The sequence below is a fragment of the Tasmannia lanceolata genome, unplaced genomic scaffold, assembly GCF_043159265.1.
Source record: "Tasmannia lanceolata isolate RefF3 unplaced genomic scaffold, GAP_Taslan_0.1 ptg000015l, whole genome shotgun sequence".
In the NCBI taxonomy this organism is placed as follows: Eukaryota; Viridiplantae; Streptophyta; class Magnoliopsida; order Canellales; family Winteraceae; genus Tasmannia; species Tasmannia lanceolata.
In genome coordinates, this window is record NW_027518692.1 from 40,278,659 (window position 1) to 40,297,426 (window position 18,768).

An 18,768-nucleotide genomic window follows, 5' to 3' on the forward strand; every position below is an offset into this window, starting at 1 on the left:
AAGTGTAGCAAATTCCACCCCACTGAATTAATATAACCCTCCAATTTGTTGAGGCTTTCTTGATGAATACAGACCGTTGATCTTTTATTTTCTCATCGTCCATCTAGTGGCCACAAATTGGAGGGGTGGAATCCTCCACTGGGAGTGGATTTTGCTTCATGGCACATCTATAGCAAGGCCTAGGAAATAAATGGTTTGGTTAACTGAAAAAGTAGCATCCCCTTGTACTTTTGCCCATCAAATTAGAAACTTCAATCTATATAAAGCCTTGAACACGGTCTAGAAAGAGTCGGTAAAAAGATCGATCGACGGCAACCATAGTAATTTACCAATCTAATAAGATACATTTCTACCGTTGATTTGAAAAGATGAGATCTACAAAATGAGTAGCTTCCATAAAGGCACCACATACAGATGCAGTTCGAGGAATTTAAATTCCAAAATTAATACTGTATCATCAGCTTCTCTGAGGGTGCCCAAGTAGAGTACCTGTGTATGATAATATTTCTTCATAGCATTTTAATTAAGATTCTGCCCAAACTCTTGCTCTAGTTTCTGCACCAGAGCTTGTTTTTCCTCTTCCGAAAGAGCGTTAAACATGAATACCGACTTGTCGCCAATGTCGTCCTTGAAAGGAACAAAAGAAAATCATGAGAAAGGTATGAGAGCTTAGAAGAAAATCAAGTTAAACTGCATGAGAGAGAGAGAGAGAGAGAGAGAGAGAGAGAGAGCATTATTACACTAAAAAAACCAGATTTATCCAACAAGGTACCTTAATGGGCTGAGTAAACTTTCTTCCTGCGAATACGGCAAAGAGAGCCATCCACACACCCAATAGACTAAGTTTCAAGCCATCATCCATTAAACCACTCTGCACATTTCCAATAGTATAAAGAGGATGAAAAAAAATGTTCTGTACTCCTAGGTTTGGCGTTAGACGAATTGGACAAACTCTAAATGCTAAGCCTATTCTAGGCCTACTAGGACTGGTTGAGGTCACCGAGTTTTCGATGAGACAAGGAATAGAGTTTTCAATGAGACAAGGCATACTTTGTCCAACTCAAGAAAAAAGTATCAAGAAGTTTGGTTCGTTCCTACCTAGGACTTCTCCAATTGCCATTAATGATTATATGCATGGTGCTTTTATAAATAGCTGATTAACTATGAAATGCAAATAAATAAGGTGTGGCTATGAGACATTAAAGATAGAGATACCAGGTGGCCAAGAAGAACTGTAGGGATGATAAATGTTAGGATACCAGCTTCCAATTTTCCATAGCATAGACCTGAGCACAGATTAAGAATTAAAACAGAATTATACGCAGAAAATGGAAGGCCATAGATTTAAAAAAAGAAAAGAAATGATACTACACTAAAGAAATGCTGCATTATGGGCGGATTGGATCAGAAAAAGTATTGCATCAAGCATCCATATGATTTTTTCTGCTAAAACATTTATACACCATAACTGGAGACAATGTAGCTCCAAGTGAAGGAGGGGTTTCGGTCAGAGAGTCCTGTGTAATAGGCTTTTCAGTTAGGTCGTTTTGAGGCCCCTCTTGAGAGAGGATGGATCTATCTCTCTAGTGGCCGGAGTTTCAAGAGCTCCTATTCCGTTAGAATTCAAGATCTTTTCTGGACAGCTTTAATGGGGAAGATTAATACTCATGGTAAACAGAAGTGTTTTTTTTTTTACAACGATCAGTAGAAATATTTTCGACTGGAAAATATCTGCATTTTATGTATAGAAGAACCTCAAACTATATTTTCATCCATTGCAAGGTATATGTAGAGTGTTGAGCATGGCCATGTGATGGAATGACCTAGTTGGGCTTATCCTACCTCTAAAGGTAACCTCCTTAAGGCTGATTCTCCCAACATAGGATATGAGTCACATTCTTTGGGTCAAGGATGGGAGGAGTTCTTGGGAATGGAAAAGAAGGAAATTTTCAAGGATAATTCAGGCCTACTGGTTTAGAGGAAGCAGGAGCTCTTCTCACAGGTTTCAAAATCTTTGTTATGGAGTTGAGGCAAAAGCTTCCTGTAGAGGGGAAATTTTCAAGGTTAATTCAGGGCTACTGGTGTAGAGGAGGAATCAGGAGCTCTTTCAACAGGTTTCTAAATCCCTGTCTTGATAGAGGGGAACTCATTGAACACAATGAAGTGAGTTCATGGCCCCGGTCATTGGTATCTTGCTTTGCCTCATCGATGATGTCAATGAAACTTGTAAAGGCTTGCATATATTATTAAGGGAAACCTCTATCCCTGCTGTAATTCTCTTTCCTTTTGTATATATTCAATAACCGTTTTCACAAAAAAAAATTGTTAAAATATAGCTGTGTAGCAGAAATGCAGGCTCCTTGTGAGTCCTTTCTTCTGAAATAGGGGACCCGTCTAGCAGAAATGCGGGCTCCACGAATGCATCACTTATGATAAAGGGATTGTCTCTTGCAACTTTTAAAAGATAACTTGCATGGCGCTAAGGCTCGTATGAAGCACCAGGCTGAGAAGCATTGACCTAAACGAGAGTTTCAAAATGAAGATTGGGTATTTCTGCGCTTACAGCCTTATCGACAAGCATCAATCAACATGTGTTCTTCAATGAAGCTCTCTTTCCTCATTTCTGTGTCCTTTATATGATAGAACACATAGGGCCTGTGACCTATCGATTAGATCTTCACACCAGCTCCAAAATCCATGTTTGATGTCTGAAAAAGCATTAGGGAGATCATGATGCACTTCAAAATCAATTTCCAGGCACTAATGCTAACGGAGAAATCAAAATTCAGCTTCTTCCCATATTGGATCGATGAATAGCTAAGCGACATAATCAGGCTGTGACCAAGGTTCTTGTTCAATGGGCCAATTTAGCTATAGAAGATGCCTCTAGGGAAAATTTCCGTTCATTCCAAGAAAAGCATCCAGGGTTTGCTATAAAACAAACTTGAGGACAAGGTCGAAACTAAGGGTGGAGGAATGTTAGGGTGACAACCCAAAAAAGCGGTGTTAGATTCTTGTTGAATAGTGTGTTAGCGTAGTTTAGTCATTACTAGTAGTACGAGGGGCATTGTAGTCTTTGTACAAGGTTGCCCTACATTGGGCCTATACATACATCATTTACATGGGAGGACTCCTTGGTGGAGAAGTCTCACCTTCTCCCTCACTCTTCTCCTCCTCTTCTCATTCTCATCTCCTACCATGGTATTAGAGCCAAGATCCTAGGGAAAGAAAAGAAAAGGAAGAGTCCTCTCCTATCCATGCTTCTCCCCATCTCTCTCGCACGTGACTCTCCATCCTCGCCTTTTTTTCTTTTTCTTTTTTATATTTTTGCCGCAACTCCAAACCCTAAAATCTCTCCCCCTAGATTTCCTCTCCTCCTCCTCCTCCTCTCTCTCTCTCTCTCTCGCTCTCTCTCTCTCGGTATTCTCCCTCTCGCATTACATTTTTTTTCACCCCACCGTAAACCTCTCAAACTAGTTTTTGGGTTGCCGTAACACCTCCCTCACCCATTTTTGGGTTGCCGTAAACCACCCTCCACTATAACCGTAAATTCAATCCCTCCCTTAACCTTTTTATAAACCCAAATCCATTCCCAAATCCTAAATCTCAACCCAAAATTCACAATCTCTAATCCCAAAACCTAAATCTTTCCTTTCTCTTTTGAATATCCATTTGGGAAGAAATTTTCTTCCCAAATCCTTTTTTAGCATCCCCAAAATCCAAAATCTCCATCCAAAATCCCAAATCTATCCATCCAAACCCTAAACCCTTTCTTTTGGGTCCCTAAACCCCAAATCTTTTCTTGTAAATACCATTTGTAGATCCATCCATCCTCAAAAAAAAAAAAAAAAAAGAAAACCCCAAAAGATTCATTCTTGTACATTCTTTTCCCTCTTTTCTCCATCCAAATCTTTCTTTTCTTGTTCTTTCTTCTCGTAAATCCATTCTTTTTCTTCTTTCTTGTTCCTTTATTGTCCTTTTTGCTCTAAATCCCTAAGTCTCTTTCTTCTCTAAATCCATACCCTTGTTGTGTTCTTTCTAGTTTCCTCTCCTCTTTCCTTATGGTTTAAACTCTTCATTTCTTTCTCTTTTGGAAAACTCCCCCCATCCACTCCATCATACTCTTTGTTTTCCTTCTCTCGATTCGTTGTGTTTCGTGGACTCTGTGTTGTTCTTCAAGGTGCACACCAAGTGTTTGGTAAAATGTCCGAGAGAGGTGCGGTGCCTTGAGAGTATTCTTTTTACTGCAAGTTGAAGGCCTTCGGCCTCAACTTGAGGGGAGTGTTGAAGGCCTCGTGTAGTTCCAAGGATGGAGTGTTATCTTGGTGTTGTCTTGTTCCTTTTCGTTGGTCTAGTGTTGTCCTGTTATTATCATATTGTATTGTTGTTATTTCCGCATGATGTAGTTTCGTCTTCCTTGTTGGTTTGGTTGCCTTTATGATTGCTCCTTTGTTGGTGGGTTTTCTTCCTATTATGTTTTGTCGTCGTCTTCAGGTTGATGTAGTATCGTCCTCCTTGTTGGGGTGTTGTGAGGTTTCCCTCGTTGGTTCATTGGCTGGTTGGTTAGTTTCTTCTTCGCATTGTTAGTTATTAGTTCTTTGTGTTGTTAGTTGTTTCCTTCCGCTTGGTGTGTTGTTGGTGACTCCAGTTGATGTCTTTTCACTATTCTCCGTGTTCTTTGTTAGTTGCTCCTTCTACTTGTTGTTGTTGGTTATTGGTTGGTGGTAGCTGGTTGTTGGTGGACTCACATTACGAGTCGTGTTTGTTGATGCTTCTACATGGTGAGTGTAGTTGCTTGGCGTAGTTTTACGCCTTTGTTGCTGTTGTAGTGGTTTGCGTTGCAACCCACCTTGTTGGTGCTTCTGCACGTGTGTAGTTGCCTTGCGTAGTTTTACACATTCGTTGTTGTTATAGTGGTTTGCGTTGCAACCCACGTTGTTGGTGGCTATATGCCTGGTTGTTAGCATTGCTTTCGGCCTTGTTTTTGTTGGTGGCCATATGCCCGGTCGTTAGCGTTTTTTTCGGCTTTGTCACTGTTGGTGGCTGTATGCCCGATTGTTGGCGTTGCTTTCGGCCTTGTTGTTGTCCAAGCGACATGCTGTTTGGCCGTTGTTAGTTTGTTGTTTCTCCCAGGCGACATGTTATTTGGCCATCGTGCGCCCCCTTGTTGAGGGCTAATTGTTGATTGTTGTTGTGATGGACTGATTTTCTAGTGCCCCTATTTGTTGGTTGGTTGTTTGGCTGCTTCTCACGCTGGAGTTCTTCTATTGGCGATATGTTGTTCCGCTGATGTCTACTCGTAGTGCTTTTCCATTGTTCGTTGTGCGTGCCTTTGGTGTCAATATTTTGTTCGTGCTTCGTTGCCATTTTCCTGCGAAGGCGCTTCCGTTCGATAGTTATTGGTTTGCAGATTTGATAGCCATGCTCTGATTTGGGGGGAGGCTCGGTGGTGATCGCTCTGACGGTGCTGCTGATTCAGGGGGAGCTCGTTGTTTTTTGTGGCTGTTGTACTCGTTGTTGCCGTTGTCGCTTTTTTGTTATGTATTTCACTATGTATTCACCACACCAGCTTGAGGGGAGTGTTGTACCAAGCTGGCTGTGTATGAGATGATTATCCTTTTTTGTTGTATGGGTTTTATAGTTGTTTGTTTGGCATTGTAATTTTCTTTGTACCAAGCTGGAGTTCCATAGTAAATTATGTATATACACTCCAGCTTGAGGGGGAGTGTTGAATAGTGTGTTAGGGCAGTTTAGCCATTACTTGTAGCATGAGGGGTATTGTAGTTTTTGTACAAGGTTGCCCTACTTTGGGCCTATATATACGTCATTTACATGGGAGGACGCCTTAGTGCAGAATCCTCACCTTCTCCCTCACTCTTCTCCTTCTCCTCTCATCCTCATCTCCTAACAGTTTAGTATATATATCTTCTGAATGATAGATTTGTTTGGTATATTGTATTTATTTAAATTATAAGTTGGTCTGGATGGTTATTTTTTCTACATTATAGTTAGAAGTTAAGGTAGTTACTGTGTATTGGGTTATGGGTTATGAAATCTGATTTCTGAAAATGACTTGTGAACTTCTGTGTTTACAACAAGATGAATGTCTGGATTGCCTCAAACTAACCTTCTTTGTTCTCCTTTAATCTAAAGTTTCCATTAGAACCCAATTGATAGACCAAGTGCTTTATCATCTACATACAATAGAACCTAAAGCACCTACCAATGATCTCACCCATGCAGGGAAGGCTTACCGAAAAGAAAAAACAAATCCAAACAGTTTTTGCTCCAATGTTCACGGCTGCATTCCATGGGGATAGGGCCTCCAGTTCCTTGGTCAACGCTTTGCCGCCCTGGTTTATGATTCTTTGAGCATGTTCTTCTGATTCCCATAATCCCGTCTAAATAAGATTTCCTTTCCATTCAATTTCCATGGTTTTTTTTTTTTTTTTCAATTTCCATGGTTCTGGCATCAATGAGAAACTCCAATGTTTTAATACTCACTTACGGATTTCCTCAAGATTCCATTATTGCTATGTAACTCTTTCAATCAGGCAAGACTCAAGGATCTTCACCATTTCTTCCACCTCTTGCCCTGATATTTTTACATACATAGTGATACCTCTTCCATCAAAAGTTCAAAACCTCAATTTTTCCTCAGGCCATTGACAAGCCTTCGCTGCATAGAGGAAAGAGTTCTTTGGTTCAATTTGTCTCTTGCCCCCCACTTGGTTAATCCTAGATCCACATCGCTGGCATTCAATTCTCCTCCTTATGTTGCGGTATCGATATGAACTGCATTTCCAATCTCCAGGCAGGAAATTTTGGCTCCCAACATCCTTTTCTATTTTGGCCCCTTCTTTTGTTTCTTGGCACTTCCCATGTTCTGTCTTCCATTCTGGCTGATTTCAGACAGAATTTATAGTAGTTTTGAACAACTCGGTTAGGCCTCTGGGTTTTCATTTATATGCTCTTGAATAAAAACTTTTCAGTGTATACTTAGGAAGAGAGAGAGGGAGGGAGAGAGATCGGCAAGTCTGAATCATGCTATAGAATAGTTGCAGTATGATACATTTGAGGTTGAAAAAAACAATGATGCACATTATTATAACTTTGGAAAATGCTCATCAGATGAGGGATTAAAAGAAATTAAAAAAATTCTATAAGTACTTGCCTTCCTTAAAGACGAGTCCTGTCAATGATGCAAAAAGGGGGCCAACTAGCCATATGGCACTGGGGTTATCAACAACATACTGTGCCAAGCTCTGGCCAGCGGGTTGAGCAAGACTTAGATATGTTCCGAGTGATCCAATGAAGCCAATTACCCATAACGCTTGAAGAGTGCGTTTAATTGGGGTGACATAAATGTGAATTAAGAACAATGACAAGCCAAGCCCTCCCGCTCCAAGTGCATATAACAAATCAATTTCTTGTTTTATTATCTCTCTCAAGAAAGTGTTTTCTGGTAGAAATGCGGCTGAAGCGGCAATCACAAATGATGCAGCAGCAGTCACCAGTCCAGATCTATATAAGATCACCTGTCAAAAGTACACAACCAATCATATACTCAATTAAATTGGAAATTAATCCATGCCAGAGCCGATATTCAGGAGAGACAGGTAATTAACATGTATATTAGTATATGCGTGCCAAATTCGTTAAGATCTTACAATTTACCATCACAATTAGTAAAAATTGCACATGTATCCAACAGTTGAGTTAAAATGGAATGATAGTTTTCACCAAGGATTGAAATTTCGGTGGAAATTTTGGCTTCGGCTAAAATTTCAGTAAAAATATTATAATTTCAGCTGAAATTATTAAATTCCGGTTTTAAATTTCAGTCCCTGAAGAAATCAGAAATTTTGGTATTTCGGTGAAATTTAAAACCATGGTTTTCACGACAGTGAAGAATTTCAAGGTTAGTTATCTAATGGACTGAAGGGAGATGAAATGGAAGTGCAGGTAACACACTTAGAGTGATTCCTGTCAAATGTTGGATAACTATTGATGTCTATATAATTTATTATTCAACATAAATGAAATGAAATGTTTCTTTTTTGATAAGATTTTGTTGATAAAATCAAACTAAAATATAATTTAGACAGGAGTAGGATTCCTTAATATAAATCCTGCCTATTTACACCTGTAGCTAAATTAGTCAGCTACTTCAATGGCCTCATGTAGAAGACGCTTGAATGACATATCTAGGGAACTTGTTAAGTGCAAAGCTCAATCAATTATGAAAGATATTTCCATGTACATGGACTACTACTCTATGCAAATCAAATTTGTGGAATCCCATTCACCGTCAACTTTGTCTCTCTTACACACGAGTCTTAGCCGTCCAAAAGGGTTCTAGCTTCCCCTAATGGAATCTCTGGTTTCTATTGGGATGATAATCTCTCCTTTAAATATACCCTTATACCCAGCTAAGCCAAGGTTGCCAATCATGCTTTGATAAAAAGATGAGCTTCATGGTGCCAGCTGATGCAGGAGCATGTCCCGGGAGTCTCTACACTGGCCATTGATTTGCTCATTAGCATAGGTATTATGTTTTCATTAGTGCTAATGATGTAGGGTGGATTGGTTATTTCATTAGTTTTCATGTCCTTAGTGGTCTTTTACATATATAAGGTAATTTGGTTATTTTCCCATTGATCCTTGGGCTTTTAGTCATTTTGAGTTGCTAGGGGTTGCCAAGTCATTTTGCAAATGTCACGGGCCATAAATAGCCAATTTCCCTTCATTTGTAGTTGGACCTTGATTTTTGAATAGAATTTTTCCATTTTTGCAAGAAGGTTCTTCTTCTTGTGCTGAAATTTCATGCAATATTAAAGAATTCGAAGCTTAAATTGCAAGCTTATTCCTTGATTTCTCATCTCTTTGTCGCCGGTTCTTATATGGTTCTTTTGAAGCAATCACGAAGGATGATCCGGATGGCGCGAATATGCCATGGAAAATGTAAAGCAGTGCTTGAAACAAAGGATTTTGTGAGCTTGTCGGTGAAGTTTTTCATCAAATCTCCAATCTGTAAGTAACGATCCTCTCACTGATCGACTTGTAAGAAGCTTCTGTTTACATATTAGTATCTTTAAGGAAATTAGTAGAAATTTCTCACTTCAAGTGATGGAATGGCCACTCTTATCTGTTTGCACGTTAGTCCATTGCTAATAAGTTGCCAAGCACAGAGATGGATGAAAATATAAAGGTGCTTACAAGCTCTGGATATCCATCTGAGGAGATATCCCACTGATGGTCAGATCTGAGTCAATTTGAAGCAGTAAATTCGAGTGCTATTTTCGTATTTCTCAATTCCATGTGTTTAATCCAATTGATTCAAAGGACTTGTTGAATCTATCTGTCTCTGAAGCTAGGTGAACTAGTTTGCAAGAAAATAATTGTTGTAAAGGTATTTTAATCGCTCTAGGTCCTGATCCATCGGGATTCTACACCATTTTCTCTGAAGCTGAAATCCAATATTACAATGAGTATCAGTCAGATCTTTGAATGAAAAGCCCTAGTTGAGAAACCGATTCTCAGTTCTATTGTGAATTGACTTGTTCTTGAGCCTCTGTTTCGAAGTCTGAAACCTAGTGATGGTTTGTAGATTGGTGTTTCATGCGACTTGTGCAACTTGAAGTGTGGTGTTTGAGGTTTTGGTTTGTACTTCCATGGAGTTTTTCCAATCTACATGTGGCACTTTAGAATTGAGAAGATGCAAGCTGAAATTTTTAAAGAAAGCATGTGTCCTAATCCCTATCCATATGACACTAGTAACTGCCACGTAGGCAGCGCTATAATCTCCTCTCTATTGTTGGAATAAAGCTGGATGTGGTTTATAAGAGTAGGCTCCTGAAGCCTCTATGGTGATGAGTTACTGTGCATAAATGCTCTAGTGGATTTACTCAATTCAATTGAGTTAATTCAAGATTGGGAATACAAAATAAACTCATCTACCGGAATCCTTTTAACACCCGAGACTTCATTTCACAAACTACCATATTAATTGAAACAAGTGCATCCAATTACTATATTAGCCCCTGCAAGCGTTTTCAACTGCGTCACCAACCAAGGTTCTTCCCACCAAGCATTGCCCTCCTTGGAACTCCATCTATCATTTCCAGCTGTGATTGCAGTCTTTCTACTACTATCCCAGGACTCTTTTTTCAATAAGAGTTGAAAACCAAAGCATCAAGCTTTTGATTTCCTTCGTTAGCTATGAAATCAGAACCATGTCTCTGAATATCATATCATTACTTTCCTATTGATTTTCCCATAAGATGGCGTATCAAAAGCTACTCCATATTGAAATTGCTTTCAAATTCCTTCTAAAACCTCAGGGCCAAAGCACTCGCCCTCCTTGGAAACAATTGTGTACAGGCTCAGGTGGCCCTAAAAAGAGGTTAATTTCCCCAGTAAAGAACATCCCTAAACTTCACTAGATCCCCAACACCCGCACCAAAACTAATACATTTCATAATGAGACACCGACCTCATCATCTCTAATGTTAGATCACTCTGGGTATTGCAAGAGTTTCCTTTCTACATCACTTTGGAAACCCTATGAAGCTTATTAATAAATAGAATGCCATGAAATGCTTTCTTTCGGAAGGAGAGGAGATAATGGAAGACAAATATCTCATCAGGGATACGACTGAACTTCTTCTCTTCTCTATACTTGCAGGAGGTGGATTGGAGACCGAGGTTGGAGGGATTGAAGTTCAAAAGATAGAGCACCTGGTTAGAGAGCCACATTTTCGAGGAATAGGTGGGAAACACCATTTTCAGCGTGTCAAAAGATAAAGCACTGGGAACGGATGGCTTCCCCATCGTCTTCTATCAAAGCCGAGAGCTAGTTAAAACAGATGTTCTAGCATTCTTGACAGAATTTCATGAGAGGGGCAAATTAAGAAGGAGAGGAGATAATGGAAGACAAATATCACATCAGGGATACGACTGTGAACTTCTTCTCCTCTATACTTGCAGGAGGTGGATTGGAGACCGAGGTTGGAGGGATTGAAGTTCAAAAGATAGAGCACCTGGTTAGAGAGCCACCTTTTCGAGGAATAGGTGGGAGACACCATTTTCAGCATGTCAAATTGTCAAAAGATAAAGCACTGGGGATGGATGGCTTCCCCATCGTCTTCTATCAAAGGTACCGAGAGCTAGTTAAAACAGATGTTCTAGCATTCTTGACAGAATTTCATGAGGGGCAAATTACGAAAGGAAATGAATGTCACCTTCATTACCCTTATTCCAAAAAAGGAAGGAGCCACAAGATAAAGGATTTTAGGCCAATCAGTCTGGTGCATGGAATGTATAAGATTTTGGCTAAAATATTAGTTAGGAAGGTAAAGATGGTTACGGAGGATGTTATATCGAAGTTTCGAGGAGCTTTTGTAAAAAGGGAGACATATATTGGAAGGAATTATAATTGCCAATGAAGTCAACGATCCCACAACACGTAGTGGAGAAAGCATAATTATATGCAAAATTGACATGGAAAAAGCATACGATCACGTTGATTGGTTGTTTCTTGACTTCATACAGGAAAGAATGGGATTCGGGGCATGGTGGAGGTCTTGGATAAGGGAGAGCTTGGTTACGACATTCTTTCCCATATTAGTCAATGGGTCGCCGACGGGTTTCTTTGGTTGATTGAGAGGCATAAGATAGGGGGACCCCAATCTCTCCTTTTTCATCATGGTTGCAAAAGCCCTTAGCTTACTCATTTCATAAGCAGAAGAAAAAGGTTTCATTAATAGTTTTGCACCGAGTAGAAACTCCCCCTCCATCACACACTTATAGTTCGCCGACGATACATTGATGATCCTTCAGGAAACTCAGAGCACAAGAAATCTCAACAGAATTTTTAGGTGGTTCGAAATGGCATTTGGCTTAAAAATTAACTTATATAAGAGCGTGTTAGCAAGGCTTGAATATGGATGCAGAATCTATAGCAAAAAATGCATCCATTTTGAGAATCTATAGCAAAAAATGCATCCATTTTGGGATGTAGCTGGGAGAAATTGCCTATCACTTACCTTGGATTGCCTTTAGGTGTTGGCATGCATAAAGGCTAAAGTCTATCAATGGGACCCCATTATTGAAAGAATGGAGAGACGGCTAGCTACATGTACATTAATAAAGGTGGCCTTGGCAAACATGCCTCTGTACTTCATGTCCCTATATAGAATCCCAGTTAAGGTGACGAGGCGAATAGAGAAACTACAGTGAGACTCCTATGGAAAGGCAGGGAGGTCAAGGGCAAACTAAAACACCTGATGTAATGGGAGAAGGTATGCAAATTGAAACCTCAAGGAGGTTGGAATTGGAAGAATAAAGAAGTGCAATATATGCCTCTCGGGGAAGTGGCACTGGAGATACGGGGAGGAGGGGGAGGTTATATACTTATATGGCATTCGATCATCAGCAACAAATATGGGGGGACTGGGAGGGCAGGACCTGACTTTAGGAAAAGGACCGGACACATGGAAGTCTAAATGCGCCTCTAGATCATTCTTTGAGCCATGCATCAGATTATCTGCGGGCAGGGGAGAGAGCACTTGACTCTAGTTCGATCTCTGGCTAGGGGAGTCATGGCTATGCGATGCTTGCTTGGACTTATTTGCGCTAGCAACCGACATATGGGCCAGAGTATGCAATTATATGCAAAGAAAGGAGAAGAGAAGCATAGATTGGATCATAAAGCTATGGAGAAACTTAAAGGATGAGGAGATAGCCAGTCTCTCCAGTCTTCTCTCTTTTAAAGACTCAGTATTAATCCCCTTTCTCTACCGATCAGAGAATTTGGTGTCGTGATACCTCAAGAATAATTTTTGTTCACCCTTTCTTCCACAAGTTGGTTAGTGATGATGGGAATGGGACCAGCTTCTCAAGCATTTGGTAGTCGGTGCCTCCACCAAGAGTCGTAGCTTTTGCATGGACGATAGCTAATAGAAGGATTAACACATGTAACAGGCTCAAAAGGCGTCATATCACCCTGGCCAGTCGGTGCATGCTTTGTAAGGTAGCAGAAGAATCCATTGGTCATGTGTTATTACTCTGCCCTTTCTCCTTTGATCTTTGGAGGGCCATCGTAAGAAGCTTCGGTTAGCCATGGGTGTTCCATAGATCAATCAAGAAAACTATATTAAACTGGTGTAGTAGCCCTTTTGGGAAGATGGGCTGCTCTCTGTGGTCGCTAGTCCCATATGCGATTGTATGGCATATTTGGAAAGAACGGAACACGAGAATCTTTGAAGACAAAGAGAAATGCTTCGGGTAAATAGAGTCGGAAATCAAAGTTTACTTGATTGTTTGGGACAAGATGGAGGATGTCCTAACACCATATTCCACAGCAGATATTATTTTTAATTGGAGGTCGATTATTTGGGAAAGATGTTCTAAAAATCGCCCTTCTTCCTCTTGGGATCCCCCTCTGAGCGGATGGTTAAAGCTCAACTTCGACGGTAGCACTAAAGGAAAACTGGGCCCGGTTGGAATCAGAGGGCGGATTCGCGATTTTAAAAGCGGCTCTTTGATGTCTTTTTCGGGAAGACTTTACAACGCATGCTCCATGCCGACCCAAAGTCCAATGGGTTCCCACCGACCACAGGAGAACCATTGCTAATCATGGCATCATTCCACGACATCTAATCAACCGTCACTCCTCCCTCACTGGACTCCTGAACCCTCTTGCCACACCAAAACCAACACCAATACTGACGATAGCCCCTTTGTCACGCTACCGCCTCCTCGCCAATCGACAAACCTCCGGCTATAAAGGGTAAGCTTCCTACGCAGATCCAAGGTATGAAAACCAGACCTCTTCACACAAGTGTCATTGATAACCTTTCTCTCATGCATTTAGTTGCATTTATTGCTAATATACTGACTTAAGCGTCAGAGGGTTCAACCAGAGTTCCCACTCCCAGCATCCCTAACCTATTTGACTGTGGGTGCTGGCTGCCCTCGAAGCCCACAAGGGATTGGCGAAGGAAGAAGGACCCACTCGCTCCCTCAGCCAGAATCCGACCGCAACAGAGGGTGATTCCTCCAATGTCTTAGCTTGGGACCGCAGTTCGGCTCCGGGCCCTTAAAAGTTGTCAAGAATTATCAACTATTTATACACATCACCAATCCACTTGCCCAATTACAAGACACATCATCAACAACCAACACCCACTGCCCTAAAACACATAAGCGATAAACACATAATAACTACATACAACCATGGTTTTAAATTTCGACTGAAATTTCGGATATGGGTGGAGACCGACACCGAAACCACCAAAAACTGAAACGGTCATTTATTTTGGCCGAAATTTCAGTTTTTCCGAAATTTGACCCAAAAAATCTGTTTTTTTTTAAATTAAATTAATATTTCACCGAAATTTCGACCGAGAAATTACCGTAATTTCGGCCAAAATTTAATATTGAATAAAATATTGGTTTCGATTTTTGTACGAAATTTCGGTCAAAATTTCAGGGTCCGAAACCGGTACCGAAACCGAAATTTTAAACCTTGCAAGGTTTAAAATTTCGGTTTCGGTAACCGTTTCGGACCCCACCAAAAACCGAAATTTCAGTCCGAAATTTGGTAATTTGGTTCCAAATTCCGGACCCAAATTTCGAAATTTCGGCCGAAATTTTGTAACACTTTTTTTTTTATAATAAATAATGTCTTTAAACCGAAATTTCGGTCCGAAATTTGGTAAATGGCGAAAAATTGAATTTCGGAAATTTTCGGTTTCGGTCCCACGGGCCACCGGTATCCGAAATTTCGGATTTCGGTCGAAATTTTAAACCATGCATACAACTACCCCATAATAGTATGCAAGTATCAGAAACCAACAGGAATTGGACCCATCAAGCAGTCTACTGTTTACATGGAAATAATGAAAATAAAAATGTCAAATTGAACAAAAAAAAAAAAAAAAAAATTTTCGTCAGAAAAATGGATAAAAAATTACACATAAGCTTAGAATTTGGGAAAAAGAAATTGATTGAAACATTACCTCGCGAGTATCGGGAGGATCAACGGTCCAGGGACCGTAGATTCCTTGATAAACGGTTCGATCGAATGCCTGCTGAGAGCCTTCACCGAGAGCTTTGCATTTTACAGACCTGGTCCGAAAAGAAACCCTAGAATAAGAAGAGGAAGAGCGAAGAGAAACCCTAGAAGGAGGAGGAAGAGGAGAAAATGGATATGTTGGAGCGGAAAGAGAAAAATCGTTATTTATCGCCGATACTTGCGGTATCGAGCGAAGTTTCGGTGTAATGGATAAGAGTACGGCCATGTCAGGAGTGACGCAAAGACCATGAAACTTCCAAGTATATAAATGAGGAGTTTCTACAAGTCTCCGCGCGTTGCTGCTCGTTATGAGGGGCGGTACTCGCCAGCAACGCGCGAATATCATATGATAAAACTCATTTATTTTAGGGGTGCAACTCGGGTCGGGTCGGTTTGAGGTTTTCTCAACCCAACCCAAGATAGCATTTCCTCAACCCTAACCCGACCCAACCCGAGCCTGGGTTGAGGATGGTCAACCCTAACCCAACCCGACCTGATTCGGGTTGGGATCGAGCCATCTACGACCAAATAGAAAAAATACGAGAAAGAAAAACACAATCCTTGGAAAATCATGATAAAATTAGAAGATGGAGGTCGGGTTGCCAAGGCCTCGACCCTGACCTAACCCGAATTTAAATCGGGTTGGCTTTTCCCAATCCTAACCCAACCCAACCCAACCCAACCCAAAAAATGCCAACCCAACCCGAGCCAAAAGGTTCGGGTTGAGCCCGACCCAAGTTGCACCCCTAATTTATTTACTTCGAAAGTTCGAAGTTCTAACCGAAATAGTATGAGTGCGCGTGGGATCTAGTATTTTTCAAAAAGTACATTGTGGCTCACTTATTAGTACGATCCAAACTGTTCATTTGATGAGCCCCAATGTAGATAGGCTGTAAAACATAAATCACTCCCATGGTATGATCCTAACCCTCTGATCTATCGTGGTTTTTATAATGTTATAAAAACCAGTATAGATCGGAGGGTTAGAATCATCCCATGGAGTACGTTGTATTGCCTATCTACGTTATGACCCATCACAGGAACAGTTTGGATCATCTTAAGAAGTGGACCGCAATGTAAACTCAACTCAACTAGGGTTGGCTAATAAATCCTTTAGAAAATTTTCATGAAGAAGTTGAAAGGATCATCTTAAGAAGTGGGCCGTAGTGTATTTTCTGAAAAATACTGGACTTCAGGTGCACACATCATATAAAATCGCTGGTTTTAGACATAAGTTCGAAAAAAGTTTTTATATGTAAAGTGCGCGTGAAAGTTCAGTATTTTCCAAAAAGTACATGTCAACTTCATAGGATGATCCAAACCATTCATTTATTGGGTCACAACATAATAGGTTGTATCAGGTAGATCATCTCCATAGGACGATCCTAATCTACAAGGTATGAGCCGTTTGAGTCTTCCTATGAAGTGGACCCACTATACTTTTTGGAAAAGACTGGACTTCAAGTGCACACATCATATAAAATCTCTGGAAAAGAAGCCTAACCTGTTACAAGTGCAAAGGCACATGGTGCAAAAACCAAAATGGCATGTACCTAGTCTAGTAGAGATTTTATATGGCGTGTGGAGGGCCGTATATTCTAGCATTTTTCAAAAAGCACTGTAGGACCACTCCATTGGATGATCCAAACCATTCGTTTGTTATGTTCTTAACCTTCCCATCTATAGAGGGATTGCACATTAATGGAAACCTCTGTAGATCCGAAGATCGCACACCCTATAAAAACTCTGCCTTGCTCTGTTTGGTTGCCGGGTTTTTTTTGTTCCCGGGAGTTATGTGAGAGAAAAAAATACCCTGGGAGATAGGTGGGAAAAAAAAAGTCCTGGAAGTATCCTGGTAAAATAAAAATCCCATGTTTGGTTATGTGGGAGAAAAAAATACCCTGGGAGATATGGTGGGAGAAAAAAAAACCTTTGTTTGGTTGCTTGAACTGTTGGGTAGAAAAAAATTCTTCACAGGCTTATTTTTGGTTCCTGAGTTTATTTTTGTTCCTGGGGTTATCTTGGGATGGGATGAAAAGGCAATCATTACAAAAGTGGGATTAAAAAATTCACCCCATAAGTAATCATTACAAGAGTGGGATTAAAATAAACCTAGTGCTAAAAGGCAACCAAACATGGGATGGGACCAAAATTTAACTTACTCTCCCACAAAACTCCCAGGCACAAAAAAAAACCCGGCAACCAAACAGAGCTAATAGTCCTCACATCAACCTCACTGATAGACTTATTTTGCACACCATTGTCAATTCATAGAGCCCCGGAAGTGATTAGAGTGCTCAAATCCTTCGATGATACTTTTCCTGCACAATCGATTCAATTATGTATAGGCCAATGCCGCCAATGCATAGTCTTTAAATGGAACAATCCCATATTAGGATGCCGTGCATATGGATGCTTTAGAAAGATACAAGCAAATACACACATTAATGCTCTGTTTGGCTGCCGGGTATTTTTTGTGCCTGGGAGTTTTGTGGGAGAGTAAGTTAAATTTTGGTCCCATCCCATGTTTGGTTGCCTTTTAGCACTAGGTTTATTTTAATCCCACTCTTGTAATGATTACTTGTGGGGTGAATTTTTTAATCCCACTTTTGTAATGATTGCCTTTTCATCCCATCCCAAGATAACCCCAGGAACAAAAATAAACTCAGGAACCAAAAATAAGCTTGAGAAGAATTTTTTTCTACCCAACAGTTCAAGCAACCAAACAAAGGTTTTTTTTTCTCCCACCATATCTCCCAGGGTTTTTTTTTTCTCCCACATAACTAAATGGGTCTATCCTAGTTCTAGGAGGTTGTAGAGATTTTAAACAGTGCGTGCGAGTGAAGTCCAATATTTTTCAGAAAGTACAGTGGGCCCCACTTCACAGGATGAACTAAACCGTTGATTTGTTGTGCTACGATGTAAATAGATTGTACATTGTAGATCATCTCCATAGGATGATCCTAACCTTCTGATCTGCAGAATACTGACTGCACATTATAGAAACCTCTATAGATTGGAGGGCTAGGATGATCAGCAGGTACTTTCTATATATTTTATGGCCCAACAAATCAACGGTTTAGATCATCCTGTGAAGTTGTGCCCCACCGTACTTCGTGAAAAATAAAGTGCTCTCACGGTATAAAATCTCGTAGGTTGTATACCCACCACCCAGATGTCTATATATGGAGATCACCATTTCATGAGCAAGACATCTTAGAAAAACCTAAAGAGTTGGTATATCTTGTCCCACGTTAAAAAATGTCATTTTCTTCCATGTTTAGTAGTACCCCACCCTGTTAACCAATGTCATTTTCTTCAATGTTGTTTCAATTCTATGTAAAGAAGAGTCTATAAGGCTAGGTTAAGAAAGGATATATAGGCATAAATGATAAAAAATAGTTTAAGACAAGCTAAACTCCTACTTATAAAAGCTTTCCTTTCTAGCCCTCCACTGTTTCACTGATTTTTCCACTATCCCGTTGAAATATTCGTTCTCAGTGCTTCTTTTTGAATACTGGAGCTCCAAAATAAGTAATCAGCAATCTTTTGTATGAGATTCCAGTGGCTTTTAATGATAATTCTTCTTCTTGGGAAGTTTTCCGGCGCAGGCGAAGTGGCTTGTCTCCTTATTAACAACTTGGCGCGGAGAATTTTTCATATCTCTTCATAAAATTTATGATGCTGAT

The 18,768-nt window shown here is 40.3% G+C and overlaps 1 protein-coding gene across 1 annotated transcript; it reads right to left on the reverse strand.

Moving 5' to 3' along the window:
- Nucleotides 1-307: 307 nt before the first annotated feature.
- On the reverse strand, nucleotides 308-15,331 carry LOC143847240 (integral membrane family protein). Its single transcript, XM_077355997.1, has 5 exons — nucleotides 15,024-15,331; nucleotides 7,175-7,538; nucleotides 1,216-1,286; nucleotides 773-871; nucleotides 308-627 (listed from the first exon to the last, which is right to left on the reverse strand). The coding sequence occupies exons 1-5, from the start codon at nucleotides 15,303-15,305 to the stop codon at nucleotides 520-522; spliced, it is 924 nt and encodes a 307-aa protein (XP_077212112.1). The 5' UTR covers nucleotides 15,306-15,331; the 3' UTR covers nucleotides 308-519.
- Nucleotides 15,332-18,768: the final 3,437 nt, after the last annotated feature.